At 41.6% G+C, this 23,077-nt stretch overlaps 1 protein-coding gene across 1 annotated transcript in view; it reads left to right on the top strand.

Annotated features, from left to right (window-relative positions):
* The first annotated feature begins 16,436 nt into the window (after nt 1-16,436).
* The window catches only part of FLT3 (fms related receptor tyrosine kinase 3), a 28,938-nt gene continuing 22,297 nt past the window's right edge, over nt 16,437-23,077 (top strand). The window contains exons 1-5 of the mRNA XM_066571770.1: nt 16,437-16,539; nt 16,852-16,976; nt 18,473-18,675; nt 19,457-19,572; nt 21,783-21,900. Coding sequence (XP_066427867.1) covers nt 16,437-16,539; nt 16,852-16,976; nt 18,473-18,675; nt 19,457-19,572; nt 21,783-21,900 — 665 coding nt within the window. The remainder of the gene's footprint in view (nt 16,540-16,851; nt 16,977-18,472; nt 18,676-19,456; nt 19,573-21,782; nt 21,901-23,077) is intronic.

The following is a 23,077-nucleotide window of genomic DNA, read 5'->3' as shown; positions in this document are numbered from 1 at the left end:
GGCAAGACAAGTATTATAGGTAGGAATCTTGTTTAACCAACCAAGTAGTTGGAAAAAGTAATGTGTGAACACTGGGTTTTTTCCAACAGAATCAGCTGGGTCTATTAGAAGATACTATCTCTACTATAAAACTGGCCCTAGTATTACTGAAACAGATCAAAGGAAATAATACTTCTAAACAAAGTTTTCATATAATCTGAATTTAACTTTTAAAGTCTGCTGTTATAGTATATAATTAAGGGAAAAAACAGATGTGATCAGGGTCCACAGAAATATTAGATGAGAATTTAATGTTTAGGAATTTTTCATAATTGCTAATAATTCATATTTTTTTCACATAAAACCTGATACTTCAGGCTATACACCAGCTACTGTCTGAAGTCAGAGGGAGATTGCCACTCTTGAATAGATTATTCCACAAAATTAGGGAGTTTTTTATCTGCCTTTGAAATATTTGAGAATTACTAATATGGCAGTCAGGATATTGGACTGCATGCACTGACCTGCTGTGGCAATACCCATGGATCCCTAACTGGGCAGTTGTCTTTACTAACTATCTGGAAGAAACCAAGTGTTGCTCCCAACCAGACTCCTATTCATGTGTAAAAAAAAATTCACTTCAGCTCAGTGAAGTTTTGAATTCAAATTAAGTCACAAACCAGCAGTTGACCCTGAAGTGCTCTTCCTAGCACCAACATTAATAATGTATGCTAACACTTATATTAATAATGTACGGGGGGGAGGTCTTAGCCCTAAGCTAAAATTAAAATTAATAGGAGCACTAAAATATAAGTCTAGTTTCACTGTGCTTGTGTGGCTTAGCTAGAGAGTGCTCCACTGGCATAGGCTTTATCTACCTGTTGCAGTGAAGGCCAACCAGGATGTGACATAAGATGGCTAAAATATTTGATAACAACAGAAACCATTTTCTCATGATGGAAAAAAGCCCTGCTCACTCAAAGAATGCTTTACTGTCATATACATGTGTATGATACATTCATTGAATCCTTTCAGACCCCAGTCCAGCATCTTTAGGAATAAGTTAATATGGCAGAATTTATAAATATGCTTTGGCTTAGTCCAGTAGATGTGAACTGTCCTAGCTGGTCCTTACACAGAAGCTTTTACACTGAAAACCTGACATATACATTAAGGCTTCTGATACCAGATCAGCTGAATCACCAGCAACAGATTTGCATTACTAAACGATAATTTCTCCTTATCAGGATCACAAAAAAGCAAAATGTCTTCAATGGAATCCTAGCAGCTACCAGTGCTGAGTGCATCAGGTGGAAGAGAAAACAAAGCACTTGGGTCACTTGCCAGTTTTAAATCAGAGGACAAGGATCCACTTGCCTGGTAGATATGTAAGTGTTTAGACAGGCCTTTGCCAGACTACCCTACTGACAGTGAGCACTCGGTGGCTGGGATAGATGTCTGTTCTTTTCAGAACAGAAGTGCAAACTGTCTACCCCTGTTTTCTGAGGGCAAAACCTTTATATATGTCTAGGGTTGAAAGGGGTACAAGAAAGTACAAAACACATAATTGGTAAAAATGTTGAACTGATTTGGTCCCAAAACTGATCCCAAGGAACACCACTTGTCACTGCTTTCCACTTGGATGTGAAGCCACTGACCACAATTCCTTGAGTGTAACCGTGCAGCCAATTCCTTGTCCACCAATTGGTGCCTCTGTCAAATTCATGTCTGTCCAGTTTAGACACAAAGTTTCATGCAGGACAGTGGCCAATTCTTTACATAAGTCCAGGTAAATGGTGTCAGTCGCTCTTCCCTCACACACCAAAGCTGTAACCTTATCATAGAAGGCCACCAGATTTATCAGGTGTCATTTGCCCTTAGTGAAGTCATTTTGGCTGTCACCAATCACCTCCTTATTTTCCATGTGCCTTCTAATAGTTTCTAGGGGAATCTGCTCTGTGATCTTGACAGACACCGAGGCTGACTACTGGTCTTCCTTAGGTCTTTTTTTTTTCCTAAAGATGATAAGGGATTGGGGTATCTGGTAAGGGATTGGGAGTGAAATGGCTGGGACTGTTTAGCCTGTAGAAGAGAAGGCTCAGAGGGAACCTTATCAATGTGTACAAATATCTGATGGGGGAGCCAGACTCATTTCAGTGACAGGACCAGATGCAATGTGCACAAACTGTAACAGGGGAAGTTCACTCTGAATATCAGGAAACATTTTTATACTGTGAGGTGTTTAAGTGCTGAATAGATTGCCAGGAAAAGTTGTGGGCTCTCCATCCCTGTTGATATTTAAAACTGTACTGGATGTGCTCTGGGGCAGCCTGTAGTAGCTGATCACATTTTGAGTATAGCACTGGACTAGGCAGTCTTCAGAGGTGTCTTAAAACCTCATTCATGCTGAGGGACTGTCTATCAGCACAGGCTGTGGGAAAAAAAGGGGCAACCTGCCAGTCAAAAAAGCATGGTATTTTCCTGTTTGCATTGATTTCTTTAATGCCCGTGGAATCCTTTGCTTCCTTTTCCCATTTTTGCATCCTTGCAAATGTGTACCTCCCTAATTTTCATATCATTTCAGCTCCTGCCTTTGCACTGCAAAACACACAAATTTGTGTTGAGCACCACAGTACAATGCCATTGACTCAGTCAGTGTGTCTAAGGCAGTCTTGTGAGAGATCATGCATTCATATCCATGAACAATGCTGGCCTCTGTGCCCCATTGCCTCTGCAGTTACCTTCAGGATGTTTTATTATATCTTCTTTTAGCTATGGTATGTCTGTCTAGTTCTGATTCATCTACATTTTTATTTTGACTTCCCTAATGCAGAAGGTATTTTATTATTGATACCAGGCAGGTACCAATAAAAAATCTAAATATAATCTCTGAGATGTTTCTGAGAACACTTTACCAGCACTGAGTTTATTTACTTAGGGATTCTTTTTATCCAGCTTCTGAACAATTCTGCTATTGTTCAGAACCTGGATAAAAGAATTGTTCAGAACCTGGATAACAATGAATGCTTAGCCTTTGGCAAGTAAAAATAACAACTGAATGAACAAAAAATATAGCATTATATATAAAATATAACAGCTGATCAAATGATAAACATCCCCTGGTCTGTCCTGACGGATCATAGGGAAGATGCTCAAGCTTAATCCTTAGAAGTGGATGCAGTTTCTGCCTGGTGACTGTGATGCACAGCTGTGCTAGACAGGGAGTTCTGTCTGCCCCTCTGCAGTGTCCTGTTCTGGTACAAATCAGTGGGGCTTGCTGGCACCAGCAAGTTCAGCTACACCTGGGCCAGTTGCAGCTCTTGCACACCAGCAACCTGGAGCCGATGAGGAGGCAGCTCCTGAAGCACTACGCTCCAAGGAAGGTGGCAGGCAGGGACAGGCTGAGGGCAGAGGGATTCTGCCTCTACAGGCTCGTGTCTGAGCCTGGAGGCCTTTGTTTTTATCCCCTAGACAAGCAATCTGTGTAACAGCTTCAGAACAGCTGTGGCTCACTTTGAACCTTGCTGCAAACAGTGCTAGTTCCCTGTTCCCCCTAGTCTAAGCACAGCCGCATGCCACAAGCCCACTCCCTGCCCAGGTGGCAGCCCCCAGGATCTCGGAGGTGACAGCAGCAGGTCCTCTGTCACCAGCAGAGCAAGTGCTCACCAAGCATGGGAAACCTCCCTCAGCCTGCCACGGCAAATGTGGCAGGGTATTCCCATGGCGTTGCACTAACTTCATTTGGATTTTTTTTTGAGTTCTTCAGCTTTCGCAAAACACTTGCTCTTCCCCTCATCAGGACATGTAGAATTTATGCTTACTGCCAGCATGTGAAAGCAGAAATTGTAACTGCTTCAAAAATAAGAGTTGAAGTGAGACAACACAAATTTACAGGAGAAAATATGTTTTAGTAAGTACAAGCACAGGACTCGAGACTGAGCAGCTGAAGTGGAGGCAGTTGCTCAGCTTGGTGGAGGCATCCTCTGACAGAAGGAAGATGCTCCCTGATCCCCAGTGAGGCCCCTCTTCTCCACGTCCCACAGCCGTTTCCTTGTGGCTCAGGTCTCGAGCCCTCTCTTTTGAAGAAGTGGTTGCACTGTGGGCAGTGACAAGCACCCTTAAGGCAACCACCTGCAGGCTCAGTTTCACTTGTGGGGCCAGGGCATTGCAGGGCACCACCAGCCATGACAGCGAGTTGGCCCCAGAGCTGCTCCACTGGAACTCCATTTCAGCTCGCAGGTGAGGTCTTCTCATCACACCCCTCAGCCCCTTTCCTCTCCATTTCCCACTCTCACTGCATCCCTTCACATCTTTCTTTCACCTTTTATTTCTTTTTCTCTCGAATCTTTTATTTTCTGTCTCATCTTTCTTCTCTCATCTGGAGATGCTCTTCTTCCTCCCATCACCCTAATCCCTCCCAGCCCAGCCTGCTTTTGCTCTTACTGCATCTGACACATTTGTGCTCAAGGCAAAAAGTATTTAAATTACTGGGGTTTTTGTTCTCTTTCTTCTGATGTAAATGTATTTCCTGCTGTTAGTGCTAGCTTGACCCGAACACTTTAAATCATATACCAGCAATTTCCCACATAAATAATCTGTAAATCAGATACCTTAGTAGAGCAAAATATAATGATGCATCATTGTCTTATCAGGTTTTTTTGTTGTTGTTTAATGATCTAAATAGAAGACAGCATGATATTAATATATAGAACGTACCTTTGCTTATTGTTAGACTGAGAAGTTTTGGAATTTACTACTGAAAATCAGCCCAGAATTAACGGTTAAGAAAAAAGGAAATAGCATTTGTTTCCATCTCAAATGCGTGAAACTGTTTTTCTCTAAAATTGATGGCTTGTTCCTATCAAAAATGATCTTGCTGATTCAAAATCCATGACTGAGTTCATGTTTTTTCTCCTGATTGATATAGTGCTGGTGCATACCTGAGAAGGTTTTTTAACAACCTATGGTCCGTTTTCAGCTCCATATACAGAGATAATAATATTTACTTCAAAGAGCAATTGTTAGATATTATTCATTCATGGTTGAAAGTCTACGTGAGCTATTTGAAAAGAAGGTGGAGTAAAAATGAAAATGAATAATTTATGATCTCTTGCTTTGCATGACTACGGATACTACTAAGCAAACCCTGTCAAAGAGGGCTTTCTGTGTTTTCTTCTTGACTGGGCTTTGCTACTTTTGCAGGCTGCCTAACAAAATAAATAAAAGTTACTAGCATCTGGGATGTGATGGTGCCCAAAGGGCCCTGTCAGCATGGCTAAGAGACAGTTCTGCAGAGAGAGCAAAAGGTGTGAGAGCCCCAGGATATGATTATCCTCTAGGAGGACTGGTGTTCTTTCTGCTGAGATATTATTTAGTCAAGGCAAGGTGTACAGGGAGGCAGTGTTTCTTCTCATAAGGCTGGCTATTATATGGAAAAAAATGCAAATGCCTTTGGACATACAAAACAGGATCTGAAGCATCAGAGACAGACTTGACAGCAAAAATCCTGATATTTGCTAGTTCCACGCATGTCTCTAACAGATCACTCTTAAAAACAATTTTGATGTAAATAATGTGAAGCATTTAATGAATTATATATACTTTCTTAAAAATGCCTGTGTTCCCTTTAAGAATCTGTGTCTGGAGATAAGACTGAATAATAAATCGTGTAGACAACAGATGGTATCCGTATGATGAACCAGTGTAATCAGAAATGGCAACACTTAACCAGCAAAGGAAAGCTAAAGAATAATAACACCTGTAGGGAAATCTCCACAATATCTTTAGACTTAAGTCAGCAGGTCAATCTTAAAATTACAGTCTCAGAACTGCAAAAGTTTCAAGAAAGAACAAGCGTCTTGCCTGTGTTACTCGCTGCAAATAAATGCTCCCCAGCAGCAAGGAATTTAATCCCAAGAACTTCAGAAAACAATATACACAATACAAAAAAATGTAAATAGAGCTATATACATTAAAAGGACCATTCCAGTTTCTCATCTTACATTCTTCTGGTCATCCCATACAAGAGTTTGTGGCTAAAGGGAATGTTATCTAGCATACAATTAGCCTTGCATTAGTGGATGAGGTAGGAGCGTGGATGGGGCCTGGGAACAGAGGCAGTAATAGTTTCGTGTTTTACAAATTGGAGAATTTTGTAAAAAACTTTCAGTGACCTTTCTCATGAGAGGAAGTTTTCCACTGACAACCACTCCTGCTCCCTTTTTTTTAATTGCACCCCTTTCTTACTGAGAGATGTTCGTGAAACCCAGTTTCAGGGCACCTGAGAGAAATGAAGATGTGAGAAGCTGCCTAAGATCTCCCTGTGACTGGCAAATGAGAGTAAATTGTAGATGAGCAAGGACTCCAAACTCAGATCCCAACAAAGTCCAGATTAGATTATGGTGTGTCTGACTGCACAAAAATTATACGGCAGTACTGTTGAAAATTCCCTCACAGAACATACAAGTGTCCATTAAATTCCTATGGCAGAGATCCTGGAAAATATGAGATGGGCCAGCATGTTTCTTTTGGAGGAGAATCCAGAAATGTGTGGGACCCAGCCACCTGCAGGATCTGTTCAACTCCCAGCAATACACCGATTTCTCTCCAACAAAACAGCTGACAAACATTCCAGAGCAAGTTCAGGCACTGAGCACTGCCACTGGCAGGAAGGTGAAATCAATGAGCACCCCAGGGGGAATCAAGTTTGATCTTGTCTCTTTTCCAAAACATGCAAAAACTTGGGTGCAAGCTGGTTGTGAATGTTGGATAAGGCCAGTACATGGTTTGCTCACTCAGGGAAACTGTTTGGCCCAGGAGACCACATATTCATGGTCATCCATCACCATATATTTCATGGATCAGAAGATAAGGTATCACTTCTGAAGATTCCTGAAGGTGAAAGGACTGTGCAGAAAAACAGTTGTTTCCCAATGGAAGTAAATGCAACTTAAAACTATGGGTGCTTTTTTTCTTTTGAGGTTTGGAGCATTTGCTCTTCCCCTTCTTTTCTTCAGAAAATTCCTCTGGTTACCCATATTCCAAGGTACTGAGAGGCAGAAAGATGCCCAGAGTGCAGCCCGACTTCCAGGGCTGCCCCCACATCTCTGCCCAGTGTTGGGTGTGTTCTGCTGCTGTGGCTGCTCAGCAGAGGCAGGTTTGTCAGCAGAGCAGAGCTGTGGGCATCCTGTCCTGCTGCAGGAGCCCCTCCCATAATGCCCCCCAAAATAATATGGCATGGAGCACCTCTTGTTCACAGGCTTCTGAAAATGTATCTCTCAAAATACCTGAAACTTCATGAAACTCACATTTCAGCTGAGAAGCTGGTTTAGATCACTGGGTTGATTTAGATTTTCTGAAAATCTTCCTTTAAAACTGCTGAAAAAAATGAGCAGGGCGAACAGACAGAAAAGCTAGCGTATTGCGTGGATATTTGGCTCTGTTACAGTTGTAAAAGACAGTATTTACTCCTTTGGCAGTAGATAAGATTTCTAATGTGTGAGATGCAAGGGCTAGCTTGAAAAGTGATTTATTCTTACAACATGATCTATAAGGAATATGTTGGATTTTACATTTGTACAACTGCTTTGGAATTAAAATTATTTTTAACCCTAACCTCCCAATGAGACAAATAAGAACAACTAGAATTTATTTTGTTAATTTTTACCATATTTAGTTCCAAATAGCAACTGTGATTTTTTTTCAAATATCTCAGATTTATTTTTGTCTTTTCTTATTTTAAAACAAAATTCTTCTCTCCTACTCTCCCTCTTTCTGTCCATTCTTCCTCCATACACATCTCAGTCATTCTGTGTTCCCTCCTCATTCCCTCTTCCAGGAAAGTAAGGACAGTATCATCAAGTCAATTATAGAAACTTGTTTTCATTTAAAAGGGAAGTTTTACCATACTAGGATGACAAGGAGTATCAGTTCTTTATCTGACACCTTCTGTTTTCATTTCTGTTTCAGGCAGACCTTTTTCTCCTTCTTGAATTTGTGTGAGGACTCTTATACCTTTACCCTTAGATACTTAAGTTAAAGTAGCCTTTGCTTGAAAGAGGTTAATAATTCCACTAATATCAGTAGAAGTGCTACAGTGTGCTGGGTAATGAGCTGGAGTACTTGAACACAGAGCAGTTAGAAAAAAAAAGAAAAAGGGTTAAAGCAAACTTACTTATGTCATTAGATGAGATGGATCTGTTTACCTTACTTCAGGGCTGTCTATCCAGCTCCTTAATAGCACAAACATGCCGTTCCCATGAGCAAACATCCTCTAGAGAACAGTTAAGGATAAGGACAGCCCAGTGCCACTTTCTGATTTGTGGGAGGCCTCTGTGGTGGCGTCACACCAGTGCTTCTTTGCCCACAAAGTTGTGCAGTCGTTCACACAATCACAGCAGGGTTGAGGAAGTGACCTCTGGAGGTCATTTGGTCCAACCCCGCTGCTCAAGCAGAGTTTCTTAAAGCCAGCTGCTTAGGATCCTATCCAGGTAGCATTTCAATACCTCTCAGGGGGGAGACTACCATCTCTCTGGGCAATGTGTGTCCATGTTTGGTCAGCCATATGGTGGAAAAGTCTGTGCTCATTGCCTGGGTGTCACTGGGCACAACCAAGGAGAGCCTGGCTCCATCCTATTTGCACACTCCCTTCAGGTGTTTGTGCTCTGAACTTTCTCTTCCCTGTGCTGAACAGTTCCTGTTCTCTCAGCCTTTCCTCATAGGAGAGATGTTCCTATCCCATAATCATCTTTGTAGCACTCCACTGCACTTTCTCCAGTATGCCCATGTCTCTCTTCCACTGGGAAGCCCACAGCTTGGCACAGGAGGAGTCCTGTGCCAAGGAGTAGGTGTGTCCTTGACAGTGCTGAGTAGAGGCAAAGGATCTCTGTCTGCTGGCAAAACTCCTCCTAATGTGGCTCATTGTTCACCACACTTAGTGGGGTGGAAAGGTGATGTGGGAGCCAAGAAGAAGCTCCCTTGAGAGGACGGAAGATGTGGACAAGAAGCAGAAGAAGAACCAGCCACAGCACAGGCTCTTCCTCAGAGAGGTTGCCATGGTAGCTGAGGTTCACTGTATTTTCAGCCACTTTTCAGCCACTTCCTAAAACAGGGTGTCCTCAAAAGTCCCAGTTGTTCTTTACAAACTGAATCACAAGTGGCTGGATCACCCAAAATGTGGCTAAAACAGCAGGGATTTCAGTGAGGTTCCTGTGAGCACCAACCTGAGCAAACTAGGTTGCTATTCTTCTTAACTTAATGAATGCTGAAATCACTATTTTTATCACAAGACATGGTTTGGATATTAGTCTGCAATAAATTCTGTGGCAAAATTAATCAATAACACTGGATATGTACTGGTGTCATGAGAAAAATACTCCTGGACTTCCTCTCATTGTGAGCTTATTGTTGCTACATAAGGCACTGAATCTGACATACCTATAAGTAATCAGTAAAACCAGGAGTATCTGCTGACTCACAGCTGCCTGTTCTTTGGAGTAAGTTTTTGTCTGGTTTTCTAACAGAGGAGTGTAAAATATATGCCCCATGTGATACCTTATTTGAAAGCTTCAGCCATCTCAATTATTCTTTGATAAAATCTCTGTGTAATTTACAAGTTGTGTGTAATGAGCCATAGGCTGGGCTGCTGACTGTCCTTCTCTAAGAAGACAGGTTTTAGCGCTGAAAAGCATATTTTTATCCAAAAGTTGAAGCTTGCTGAAATCTGTACCAAAATTTCTTAGGACATAACAAGACAGAGAAAAATTGAAAACAGTGACCAAGTTACTAGGTATTTCTTAAAAAAAAAAAAAAAACAACAAAACCCCCCCCCAAAAAAAAAAAACCAAAAAACATGAAAGAGCAAATTTCTTGCAGCTGTTTTCATCTGGGACCTGAAAGTGGAGGGTTGATGAAAAGATGAGGAAAATTTAAAATACAGAGTTTTAAACAGAATGGACAGAGTTTTCCCTGTTGCTTGTGTCATGCTCTATTGAAGTAGGTGGGTCTTGGCAGTAGTTTTCTGAGGCAGATTGAGGAAACTTCTCTGTTTCTCATATGTTGAAGAAGATCTTCTAAATTAAGGCATAGATTAAATTTGGGAGAACTAGGGAAACAAACTTCTTAGGAGAGGCAGTATGATTTTGCTACAGAAACTGACATGGATGTTATCAACCAGCAAAACCCTTTGCTGAGACTTGCACTGGATGCATAGAAATGGTTTACTCACTGTGACAAGTTCTAGTTTAATATACCTTCTGAAGAAATCATTTTGAATCCACTTTAATAAACAGGGGTACAACCTACATGAAGGTGTTCTTCTGAGAAAGATTTTACTTTATGAGTTGTTCTTATGAAAAGAAACCCCAATTTTTTTCTATTTTTTTTTTCAAAATCAGAGAATCATAGAATCACTTAGATTGGAAAAGACCTATAAAATCATCAAGTCCAAGCATTAATCCAGCACTGCCAAGTTCACTACTAAATCATGGCCCGAAGTGCTACATTTGTAGGTCTTTTAAATACCTCCAAGGATAGTGACTCAACCACTTCCCTGGGCATCCTGCTCCAACATATGACCAACCTTTCTTGAAGAAATTGTTCCTGATATCCAATCTAAACTTCCCTTGACATAATTTGAGTCGACTTCCTCTCATCCTCCGAATTTTTACCTAGGAGAAGAGGCTGATCCTCAGCTCATCACACTTTCTTCAATGTAGTTGTAGAGAGCAATAAGGTCCGCCATTAGCTTTCTTTCCTCCAGGCTGAACTCCCCCAGCTGCTCCTCATCAAACTTGTGTTCCGGACACTTCCCTAACTTTCTGAAGTGTTTTTAAGCTTTCTGTCTTTCAATTAAAAAAAAAAACAAAAAAAAACCAGAAAATGTTTGCTGGAGATGCCATGAAAAAAAAAAATAGAATAACGTCAGTCATCAGCGATTTAACTAATGCATGAAAGAATTTACAAGGCACTTCTGTGTCACGTTAAGAACATAAAAAAGCGTAGCATCTCCTCTGCAGTCACCCAGGAGCCGGAACTGGGCGAGTTAGGGGTGGGCGCCGCGCCCGTATCCCGCCGGCATTCCCTCGGGAGCGCCGGGATGCGCGGGGCGGCCGCGCGGGGCCGCAGCGCCCCCTGCCGCCCGCACGCCCCGCCGCCGCTGCTGCTGCTGCGTGCCTGTGCCCATGCCCTCCCTACACCTAGCTGGTATCCCTTCAATCCTAGGGGCAGTCAACTTCATTGCTACAGCAATCAACGTAAAACCTCCTGCCCTCTCACCATACCAAACCCCCCTATTCGTCTGATCAGTCCTAATTACCGCAGTACTCCTACTCCTGTCCCTTCCAGTCCTTGCCGCAGGAATCGCAATACTCCTTACAGACCGTAACCTCAACACCACATTCTTCGACCCTGCAGGAGGAGGAGACCCCGTTCTATACCAACACATTTTCTGATTCTTCGGTCACTGTCCTTTTCTGATTCACGGACACTGTCCGGGCAAACAGCGTGGGCTGCCAGCGCCTGGGCGGGTGGCGGAGGTTGGAGAGGAGCTGGGAGGGCGGGGCAGGCGGTGGTGGCAGATGCAGGTGGAAAAATAATCTGCGCGAAGGGCTGCAGGCCATGGCGAACCAGGTGACAGAAACATTCCAGGATGTTGTATAGTGTCAGTGTTGGACCCCATTATTCTTTTCTGACTCAGTACACAGACCCAAATTGAGCACTTTTTGAAGCTACACGACCTCCCCTGCTCCACTTTCTCTCTTCTGTCTTGCTCAGTGATTCAAGTCTAGAGATTCTTGTCCCCTCTCTCTAAACCCTCCATACAGAGCCATCACACTCTATAGGATTCTTTCCACCTCAAATCTCAATCATGCTTGAACACGACTGTGAATAATTAAATCAATTCACGTGACATTTATTGTAACTAACTGGTAAGACCAGATAAATGACTGCTCCTGACCCAGACATATCCCAGGCAGTGTTCCAACAGCTGGTCACAATTAGCATGAGCTGCAGCAGAGGCATCTTGTCACCCACCTTGCTTGTTAAACCCTGTTCTAACATGGTTATTATTCCAGAACACAGAGCATCACTTCTGGCCCTACCATAATACAAAAGTGATCTCACAAGGTGCATATTTTTCTGAGCTGGGAGTTATTTAAGCTAAAGGGGCGAAGATGCTGAGGAAGGAAGATATGCGAAAAAGATGAGGAAGGACAAAAGTTAAGTTTGATGGGAGAGAAATTAGATATGGTTAAAAGGTGGGAACTAGTTTAAGATCAGTTCTTTTTACCTGTCCTGCCTCACTCTGATTTTTAGCATATTTGTATTGAGTACAATTCTCACTTCAGGATCCACCACTCTGGGGGTGATTTGAGAAAAAGGCTACCACATGGAAAAGTGGAGGTTTTAAAGAGTTAATGAATGAATATTAATCTCATCCATGAGCTTAATACCACTACTTTGAAGACTTTTTTCTGTCAAGTCATGACAGACATAACAGTTTTCCTGAAAGAAAGGGTCTATCTACCTCTCCTGATCACAAAGAAAATTTTGGAAAGTTAATCCAGAGTCACACTCAGAGGACATAGTCAGAAACCAAAGAAGACCCAAATCATAGTTTGCTTTATGTAAATCTTCTGAGCTGTAAAGCAGAGTGGAAGATTGTTCTATGTCTAGGGAAGGCCTGGCTGCTATGTAAAATATTAAGCACCCTGAGCTGAATACAAATACAAGATGCATCCCTTGGTATGAAGAGAAAGGTTTTCATCTTTCACAGTTCTCCAGTTTCCAAGCTATTGTCTTTCTAGTTAACTCAGACTTTCAGCATATTTTGGAGTGGTTTTCCCCATCTTCCAAAGGCTACTTTTGTCACCTCCCATTTGAAAATAAACTTTTGGAAGCAGTTGCATTCATCTGATAGCTGAACTAGCTTCTTGGTCTGGTATCTGTCCAGTAGATTCAGACCTTTCTTGTCAGCACCATAACTCATAAGCTCCCTTTTTGCCTTTTACAGACATTGCCCCAAGTATGAGCCAACACATCTTGTTGAAGTCTTGGCTCTGTCTATGGCAGCTAGATGTTTGTCTGACTGCAGTGAGAACAAGATTTCTCCTACTGCTTTTATTTTTGTATAGCCTATAAAAATATAATGAAGATGGAAAGCAGGCATAAACAAACATTGTTCAGAGGCAGCAATTTATTTTCATTTCAGCTTCACTCTAGCTCAGCAATAGACAATATGATTATGCATGCTACATATTTTATATTCTTTACCCTGTGCTTTCAGTCTCTGCAGTTCTTAATTTGGGTTTTCAGGAGGATGGCTGATGTGCAGACCATAACAGTAGCCCTTGAGGAGGCCATGTAGAAGCTGAAAGATCAAGATGGCAAATCAGAACATTACCATTTTCCCAGTGTTTTTTTTTTTCTTGATTTTACTTTTTCTGAAAGGCTCATTCCATGCTCTGATTTTCTATTTTTTTCAAGACCTACACAAATTTAGGCCACTCAATATCATATAAATACTTCTTACTATCATATTACTCATTTGTTTCTCACTGTAAAGCATCTGGAATCATGTCAGGTTCAAAACATCCTTCCTTACCCTAAAATCCTTCACAGGAATAAAGGTACACCACAGAAGTGGCAAGCTGTTGCAGTTTACATGAAGAGGAGTCACATTTTTACTTACACATGAGGGTGTCAGGGTGCTCACTGCTTCCAGCATAGTCTCTCATATCATCCTGTACAGATGCAGTTCCAGCTCATCAGACACTTTGTTTGCATGTCTCACTCACAGTCTGGTTGCTACAGCTGTCTAACTTTTGGCTGCAAATCTGCTCCCTGTTGGTGTTTAAATACACCCTTCCTTTTTTCTGCTCTGGCCTTAGGTCTCCCTCTGACAAGGCAGCATGAGCAAAATAGAGTAATTCCACATTGGGATACATGGACTTAGCTTGTACAATCAGAAGTCAAAATTCAGAAATCAGAAACATAAAGCAAGGGAATACTCAGCACACCAAATGAGTTGAGATTTTGAGGTCATATTTTCAGGTGGTTTCTGCTGGTGTGTTTTAGAAATCAGAGGACAGGTGGGTTTCCATCAGCTAAATCCCTGGCGATGAGCGAGGTGAATAGTCTCTGCTTTGAAAAGGGTGAAAGAATCAGCCAACAAACCAACAGAAGTGGAGAATGCTAAGCAGAGAAGGACCTGGTGAAAGGCTAGAGAGGGAGCTAGAAACCTGAGTTGCACTGATGGAAGGAATTCAGCATGCTTGAATTGTAGGTATTTGTAGGTATAGATACCTAATGCATAGCTGCCTTTCAGCTGCCCGCTGGTACTCCGTCTCAAGAAGCGCCATTATTATTTTTATAGCCAAAGGATGGAGATGCATGTCTCCACAAAGAGATCATGTTCATCCTTCTTAGGGATAACACACAGGGTTTTACTCAGACATCTGCAAAACAGCCCATTGCCTGGGCATGCTGCAGAAAGGTGGCAACCAAAATGAAGTGTATGTTGTGTGCCTGAATGAGAAAGACTCAGCCTTAATACACTTTGGCAAGGAGAAGAGGTTGTCAAAGTGTTGCCAGCTCAGAGCTCAGACAGTTCCAGAAGATACAAATGGCAAAACTCTAACTCATTTTTTCCTGCTTCCAGTTTTGGTCCTTCATTGCCTGCAGAAAGACACTCATCACATTCATCCTTCAAGTACTTTGTGATATATTTACTTTCTTTCCTTCTTTCAATTCTGCACCTAGCTTTGTATGCAACCGTCTCAGGAACTGAGGGGAAAAAAAAAAGAAAACAAAGCAAAACACTAAGGCCTGAAGGCAGAAATATTTCAGGTTGCCAGGAGAAATATGTTATTTTATGATTCACTGCTTATTTGTACTGCTGATGGCTGGCTTTAGGGAATTAATGGAAATCAGACACGTTTCACCCAGCCAGCTGTACAGTCTTCCTTCTGCTTGGTGTAGTGGTGGGTACGTGGTTACTGTAGCTCCTTTAAAGCTGAAAGGAGACCTTTCAAGCTGCAGTCCTGCAGAAAGGCTTATAGGAAGCATTCTGGAGAGATGATGCATTTGAGGCATCAGAAGCTTTCCCAAACTGCTCTTTACACATAAGGATAAAGGACTTCTGCTACTTGAGGCATCCACAATTCCTCTCAGCAGCCTCATTCAGTGCCTCAACAACTTCCTAATGAGGAATGTCTTCCTAATATTTAATCTAAACCTGCCCTCTTTCAGTTGAAACATTCCCCCTTGCCCCTGTAAAACATCCCCCTCCAGCTCCCTTCTAGCCCCCTTCAGGTGCCTGCAAGGTGCTGAAGGGCAGCTTTCTCTTCTCCAGGCTAAACAGCCCCAAATCTCTCAGCCTGCCTCCATAGGAGATAATCTTTGATAATCCTTTGATAAGCATTGTGGCCCTCCTCTGGACATGCTCCAATGACTCCATGTCCTTCTGTACCCCAGAGCTGAACACAGCACTGTGAGTGGGGGTCTCACTAGAGCAGAGCAGAGGGTCAAAATCCCCTCCCTTGACCTGCTGCCCACGCTGCTTTTGATGCACCCCAGGATGAAGTTGGCTCTCTGTACTGCAAGTGTACACTGCCAGCTCATGTTGACCTCCTCATCCACCAACATTCCTGAGTCCTTCTGCCCCAGGGCTGCTCTCAATGTTCCACTCAGCCTGTGTTTGTGCTTGGGATTGCCCTGACCCAGCTGCAGCACCCTGCACTTGGCCTTATTGAACATCATGAGGTTCCCACAGGCTCACCCCTCAAGCCAACCCAGGTCCCTCTGGATGGCATCCCTTCTCTCCAGTGTGTTGACTGCAGCACACAGCTTGGTGTCATCAGCAAACTTGCTGAGGGTGCACTTGATCCCACTGTGAATGTCATTGATAAAGATGTTAAAACTTATTGGTCCCAGTTCTGACCGCTCAGGAATACTTGTCATTGCTCTCTCTTGGACATCAAACCTTTGACCATCCATCCATTGACCAACCAGATTTGCCAGGTGCCATTTGCTCTTGTGAAGTCATGTTGGCTGTCACCAGTCACCTCCCTATTTTCCATGTGCCTTCTTATAGTTTCCAGGAGGATCTGTTCCATAACTTCTACAGGCAACAAGACTGCCTGTCCTATAGTTTCCTAGGTCTGGTTTTTTTCCCTTTGAAAAGGCAACTTATGTTTTCCCTTTTTCTATCACTGGGAATTTCACAGGACTGACACAGCTTCTCAAATATGATGGATAGGGGCTTACCCACTTCCTTTGCCAGTTCCTTCAGGATTCTCAGACACATCTCATCAGGTTCCATGGACTTGTTCACCTTCAGGTTCCTTAGATGTTTTCAAACCTGGTCTCCTACAGCAGGTTGTTCTCATTTTCCCAATCCTTGCCTTTGCCTTCTCTGGGAAGGAAGGTGCATGATCATCCTCCATTTCACAGTGGGCATGATCATCTTCCATCTCAGTGCTGCAGAGTTTGGTGCTGCAGGGTTTGGTGCTTTCCAGCACAAGGATGCAAAAAGGAAGCACAAGAGAGTGTCTGTGTTTGGTAATGCTGTTTCTAAAGGAGCCTCTATAACACATGGTGGCTTTTGTCTTTAGATTTCTCTGCAGCATTATGGGACATACTTGTAAAGTGTGATGTGCCTGTGCTTTTGAAAGGTTCTCCAAACAGAGCTTGCACTCAGCTTCAATACACAAATGCAGAGTTAGCAAATTCATGCAGTATGTCTGCATATTCAGTTTGGCTTTTTTTTTTAAGATGTAATCTTCCAATAGTTTTGTTGTATTTTAACTAAAACTACTATCCCATAGCAGAGATCTAGACTTTATTGCATGTGTTTCTATTTCTGTTTTGCAGTTTTTGTTATGACAGCAGTTGCTTTCACTTCTACAATGACTCAAAATACATCTGAAATCACGTGTGGGTTTATCAGCCAGAAGGATGAAGGTTCAGAAGCACCAGGGACATCAGTAGCTCCTAAGGTGAAATAATAGAGAACAAGTTGCTTATAAAATGTTCCTGTCCACTCCAGGATACCTTCACAGAAACTTACAACAACCTAAACCTTTAGAATGTGAGAACATCACAGACAAAATCACTAGGGCTATGCCAAATATGGCTCCAGAAGGTTAGAGGGATACATATCTGAAAATTCAGACTCTGAAACTGTGAATAGCTAGGTACCAGTTTTCTCTAAAACTGGCTTTTTTATTAACATCTTGATGTTATCTTATATCAGCATGCCTGAATATTGCTGGATATTGTTGGCGACATATCAGTGTAAAAATATATATGAAAATATGTGCCCTTAGGAGGAGACTGCCAAGGCCATGGGGGGTGTGTGCCACAGCTGCTGGGACTCACAGAAAGCTGTACCGCCCTCTATTCCCACCACCAAAGCCCATAAATCCCTGCCAGGTCCAAACTTTGCCTTCGACACCAAAGCTGGACATTTAATCAAATACCATTTTATTTTCTTCTCTCTGACACAAAATGGTAGAAAACCAGGGGGAGGTGATGTATAACTAAATTATAAATCAGCTGAGACCTGCAGGATTCTTGTTTCAAGGAAGTCTTATGAAATCTTTTTCCTTCCTGAACAAATGAATCAGTAATTCAAATAACAAATGAAGGTATAGCAGCCAAAGCTGTGCTGTCCTTGTATCTGACAAGGCAGAATATGGCTGTTATTTCTGGGTACTTCTCAGATCAAGAGAAAGGAGAAAGGAGAGAGGCATGAGAAGAACCAACCAAACAAGCAAAATGGGGATGCAATGAATTCTGTCCTTTCATAAACTTATGCTGGATAAAATTCACCCAACAAAGCAATGGAGACATTTAGGGCTCCTCTTCAGACAGAGCTACTTCCTTGCCACCTTTTGCTGCAGTTAATCTTAGAGACTCACTAATCCATTGGTGGCTTTCAGAATGACTGTGGAAGATTCTGTTTCTGTTTGCAATTCTCCTTTAGCTGTACACAGGAGTGAGAAAATGAAAAATATGACAGCATCCAACCCAAATGTTCCTTAGCCAGTAAAGCCCCCAAGGAGCTGAGGAGGAGTCTAGCCAGATGATGCAGTGACAAGCGGTGAGATGCTAAAATAAACCAAACATTCTGACCCTGCCTTTGCATCCAAGTTGCAAACAGAAAGGCTCTATTATAGTTCTGTGTCTCCCTATGGTTCTAAATAAAAGGAAACAAAATCAAGTGTAAAGAATAACCTGTATCACTAGCAGAAATTATCATGGCTCTGGCTAAGATTCTTCTGTGGTGTTTGTCTAGAGAACAGAATTGATTAATTCAACAGGAACTCTACAGAGGTTCCTCATGCAGTAGAATTCAATGTATTTATTAATAGGTTGGATGGTAGAAATCAAAAAGGATCATCCTTTAAAAATATCTGAAGTAAAAAAAAAAAAAAAGCAAATAAAGCTAACTGCTAATAAATACCTAACAGTCTGTCGTCCTGCATTGCAGGTTCCTAATATTTTGGAAGATCTTGGGTGTTACTTGAATTCTCAAGGAACAGAAAACATCTACCAAACAATAAAAAATGTGGAAGTCAATGTATTTGAAGATGTTGAATTAAGAATAACAATGAGCATTTCAAATATCATTTCATGCTTTTGGTTCTTTAAAAAGAGCAAAGCCTGTAAACTTTCTTTCGACTCAGAGAATAGGTAAGTCAAGGAATGTACTGGATCAAAGATCCTTTAAGAGATCTTTTCTTTAGAATGCAAATCGAATGTTTTCTGTGACTGTGCCTGTGTTTGATTTCATGTATGCATTATCTTTTTCAATCTCTTAATCCTTAACTGTTGTCGTCCAGCAGCACATTACTGATTGTCATTTAGATCAATGTACACATATGAATCTTAAAACCAAGAACATTTTAAAATAAGCTTGTTATTTTAATTTGTATAGCATCCTGCATGGGAGTCTCCAGGCACTCTCTGACATTGATGGATTTGAGCTTTGCCACGCTCATGAGGAAAAATTGTGATTTTATAGCCAAAGAAAAAGAGGCATGGAGAATTATGTGACTTTTAGGATCACAGTGCAGATCAAGAACAGCAACAGCATTCTAACTCTCACAGCCAAACCTGGACGGGAACCTGAGGCTCCATAATTGCCTCCTCATGCAAAACTTGTAGAATGAGACTGTAGGTAAAGCATTTGGCTGTGGAGCTCTTGAGCTGCCTCCAGCTCAGGAAGGCCATCCTTCCCAATGCTTCTCAGCATTAAGCGTGTGGTACTGTGGATGTAAGTTCCCGTGTGCTGCTTGTGTAGGAGTACACCTGAAGGAAGTGTTTCGGGTTGAAGGGCTCTGTGTAAATAATGAATACCAGTGTCTTTGAAGGGTTTTTGCAAGTGCTAAAGAGCTAACATTTAATTGTGTGTGCTGCTTATTACCTTCCTAATATTAGCATGACAAATACAACTTTACTTTCTGTTTCATAGATATATTATATCTTTGGTTTTTTCTCAAATAAAAGAAGGACAAGCTGGGACATACACCCTCTTGGTCACAACTAAAACTGGCAATTACACAGTGGTTGTGCCTGTTCTCATCCGAAGTAAGTATGTCTACATGAAAGGGGTCATTCCATCAATAGGTTCAAGGGCAGAGGCTCAAGTCAAAGCAGTGAAGCTTTCATGTGCTGCACTTCAAGCATCTTCCTAGATAAGCATAGCATTTGGGGCTGTCTTTAGAGGCTGAAGTCAGAACCACAAACTATGTGAGTCAGCTTTCTCTAGTCAATAAACCATGCAAATGAACAAATAAAGATGTAAATGTGCAGAAGCTTTCTTCTCCCCTGTGAAAAATCCCCTCTGTGTCAAAAGGGACAAACTGATGGTGGCTTTTTTTGTGCTTTCCATGCTCATGGGCTAGATTTGTTTGCTTTCATTTTAACCTCTTGATTGTTGGTGTTGCTAACTTGGTTGTAATCTGGACCAGATCAGGATTTCCCTTTTATATTCTGGTCACACTTTGACCTGCTGCCACTTTTCCAGTTGTTCCTGCTGCTAGGTCTCTCACTTCTCTCACTGCTTTTCCTTTTACAATTCTGCGGGTGGCAAGAAGTTCACTGAGGAAAGGGGAAAGAAACAGTTCCTCTTCTCAGCACCAGCTTTGACTTGTTCATTGTCTTTTAAACCAAAACTTATCAGTTCTGCAGCTGCTCAACACAAGTGTGCCTGAGAAGCTGAGGTTTTAGCTGCTGCTAAATGCTCATGACAGAGCACCTGTGAGGTACAACTTTTTGAAAGGTTTCCAGTGAGACTGGATTTGATTGAGTTTTCTCAAGGCTCAAACAAGAGACATCTCTGATGCAAAAGCAGTAGCTACAACAAAGTGCAAGCTTCTGTTTCTAACTAGGGGTGTCCAAAAACATCTCAAAAACCCATAAAGATACATAGTGATATGATTTTTTTAACACAATAGAAAGATTATATTATTTTGTCTGGAAAGGGATAAATTTAAAGATAAAATGTAAAACTGCAAAAAGAGATTTCAAAGGCAAAACCTCAATCCAAACAGCTAAAAGACTAGCGAACCCTTCCAGGTTTAACAAGCGCTATTTCTTGCCTTGGTTTTAATAAACTGTGACTAATCAACATTTGGTTTTCCCTCTTTAGTTGTTTTTAAAGTATTTCTTCTGTTTAACTTTTTTTCTCTCTCTGGTGTCAGAAAAGTCACCTCTAATCTCTCCTTGTTTAATTTGAAGGGTTACTACATGCCTCAGTTATAATTTTAACAGCTTCATTGAGGGGATAAAGTATTACACTTTTCATTAAGAATTGCCATCTCTATACCAATTAGGCTTTAGAGGTAAAAAGTGTTATTACATGTGCAAGCAAGAATAGTTCGAAACAATGTTGGTAAAGGTCTTTTCCATACCAATTGCTTGGATTGCTTTCTCTTTGGTCCTGTGAATTTAATGTCATGATTACATCTCTTATAAAACCCTTCAGGCTAGATGTGAATCCTTCAACTTGGATGTGAATTTCTGCAGGTAAAAAAAACCTCTTAGACATAAATGAGGAAAGAAATTACAAAGCCATGATTATTACTTTCACCTTAGCATGTCACCTTGCCCACAGTGAAAGTATGACTGAGGAAAATGTCACTTTTACATTTGGCAGCTGCAATTTCATTGAAAGATTACTTAAAACTGGACTCAGTGCTTTTCATTTTGAGTCAAACCTTTACGAGTTTTAACACAATAAATTTTTTGTTCCTAGTCCGGGTCTGTGCCTGAGAGGTTCAGGACGCTGGGAATTATCTAAGAATCATTTCCCTCTGGGTTACAGATGCAGAGTAGAGAAGTTTGCTGGTTATCAGAGGTCATTATCACCCCTTCTGTCTCCATCATGTATCTGATCTGACTGAGCAAACCCCATTTTGTGTACAGATTTTGTAGTCTCAATAGATACTCCACCAAAAGACGGACTTAGGATGTGATTTCAAAATCACAGTTGCTCCTGCCCAGTGAAATGAATAGCAACCACAGCAAATTAACACCTTTCAGTATCAGCCTCAGGATTATCCCCTGGCATATAGAGGCAGGCCTTTGGTACAGGGAAGCTGTACATTTAGCAATCAAAGCTGAAAAGCTCATGAGACCAACCCACAGTGCACCTAAGGCTAAACCATTTTCTGTTCCCTCAGTGTTGAAACTTCTGAAACAAATCACAGCTATGAAACTTTATGTACTACAAAATAAGCAAAACAGTGTTTCAAAATTATTTCGTCTTTCTTAAACATTTGCATGATTTTTATCAGAAAAGCCAGCCAAACCCTATTTCAGGAAAAGGGAAAAATCAAATTCTATCGAGTGCATATCTGAGAGCTACCCCCAGCCCTCTGTGGAATGGATATTCTGCAAAACACCTGAAAAGAGGTATGTGTATGTTTATATGCATGTTGAATCTCTAGACTGAAAGTTTGCCCTCTTCTGAAGAAAAAGTGGCAGGGTGAGAAGAAATGACCTCATGACGTGCCGGGGCAGGTTTCAATTGTATATTAGGAAAAAATTCTTCACTGATAGGGTTACTAAGCACTGGAACAGGCTGCCAGAGGAAGCAGTTGAATCACCATCCCTGGAACTGTCCAGAAAACTTGTAATGTGGCACTTGGAGACCTGGTTTAGTGGTGAATATGGCACAGTTAGTTTGATGGTTTGACTCGATCTCAAAGTTCTTCTCCAAATCTTAATGATTCCATGATTCTACACTGCTTAGTGTGCCTACTCAGCTATCAGAGAGATAACTGAAGAAGAGCCTTTGATTCAGAATTTTTGGAGATGGGTTCTGCTGTTTAGCACACTCACAGGCTAAAAAACATAGGAAAACCCATGTCCGCGTGATCCACTTTTGGAGTGCTGCAACACATTTTCCCTAGACATTTTGACTATTCTGCTCTTTTGGACACTGTCAGCTCTTGGCTTCAGAAATGTTATTCCAGATTCATATTTTGATGTCACAAGAGCAAATCTTGTTTCCCCCTGGTTTTTCACATTGTTTTAAAATTTGAATCTTACAATCATAGAACACTTTAGATTGAAAAGGACCATAAAAGCTCATCTTTGGAGTCTGAGTGCACTGCAATATGCAGGTTCATCTTCAACAAGATGATTTGATGGTTTCAAATCACCTCCCTGTGCCTTAGCAGAGCTTCTAGGAGGGTCTGTTCTGTGACCTTCACAGAGGTGAGGCTGACAAGTTGGCAGTTCCCATGATCTTCCTTTCTACCCTTTTTTAAAATGATGCAATGTTTCCCTTTTTCCGGTCACTGGGGGCTTCACCAGGAGTATCAGAGCTGAGAAGACAAGGGGTTGTGATTTTGTGAGCTAAATCACTTTTCCCATTCTATTAATATATAAAGTTTATTCTATTAACAGGGGCAATAATGCTTTTCTCTGCAGCATGGCAGTTCAGGGTCTGGATCTCCTAATGCCACTGGATTTGCAGCACCTCCCACCACCAGGAAATCAGAGATGTGGTGTGAAAGCTCAGCATCTATGATTTTACTCTTGTCTGGATTTTAATCACATCATTACCTGTCTAAGAGTCAGTCTG

Source organism: Molothrus aeneus, chromosome 2 (assembly GCF_037042795.1).
Source record: "Molothrus aeneus isolate 106 chromosome 2, BPBGC_Maene_1.0, whole genome shotgun sequence".
NCBI classification, from domain to species: domain Eukaryota; kingdom Metazoa; phylum Chordata; class Aves; order Passeriformes; family Icteridae; genus Molothrus; species Molothrus aeneus.
This window is presented reverse-complemented; position numbering and strand designations above follow the sequence as displayed.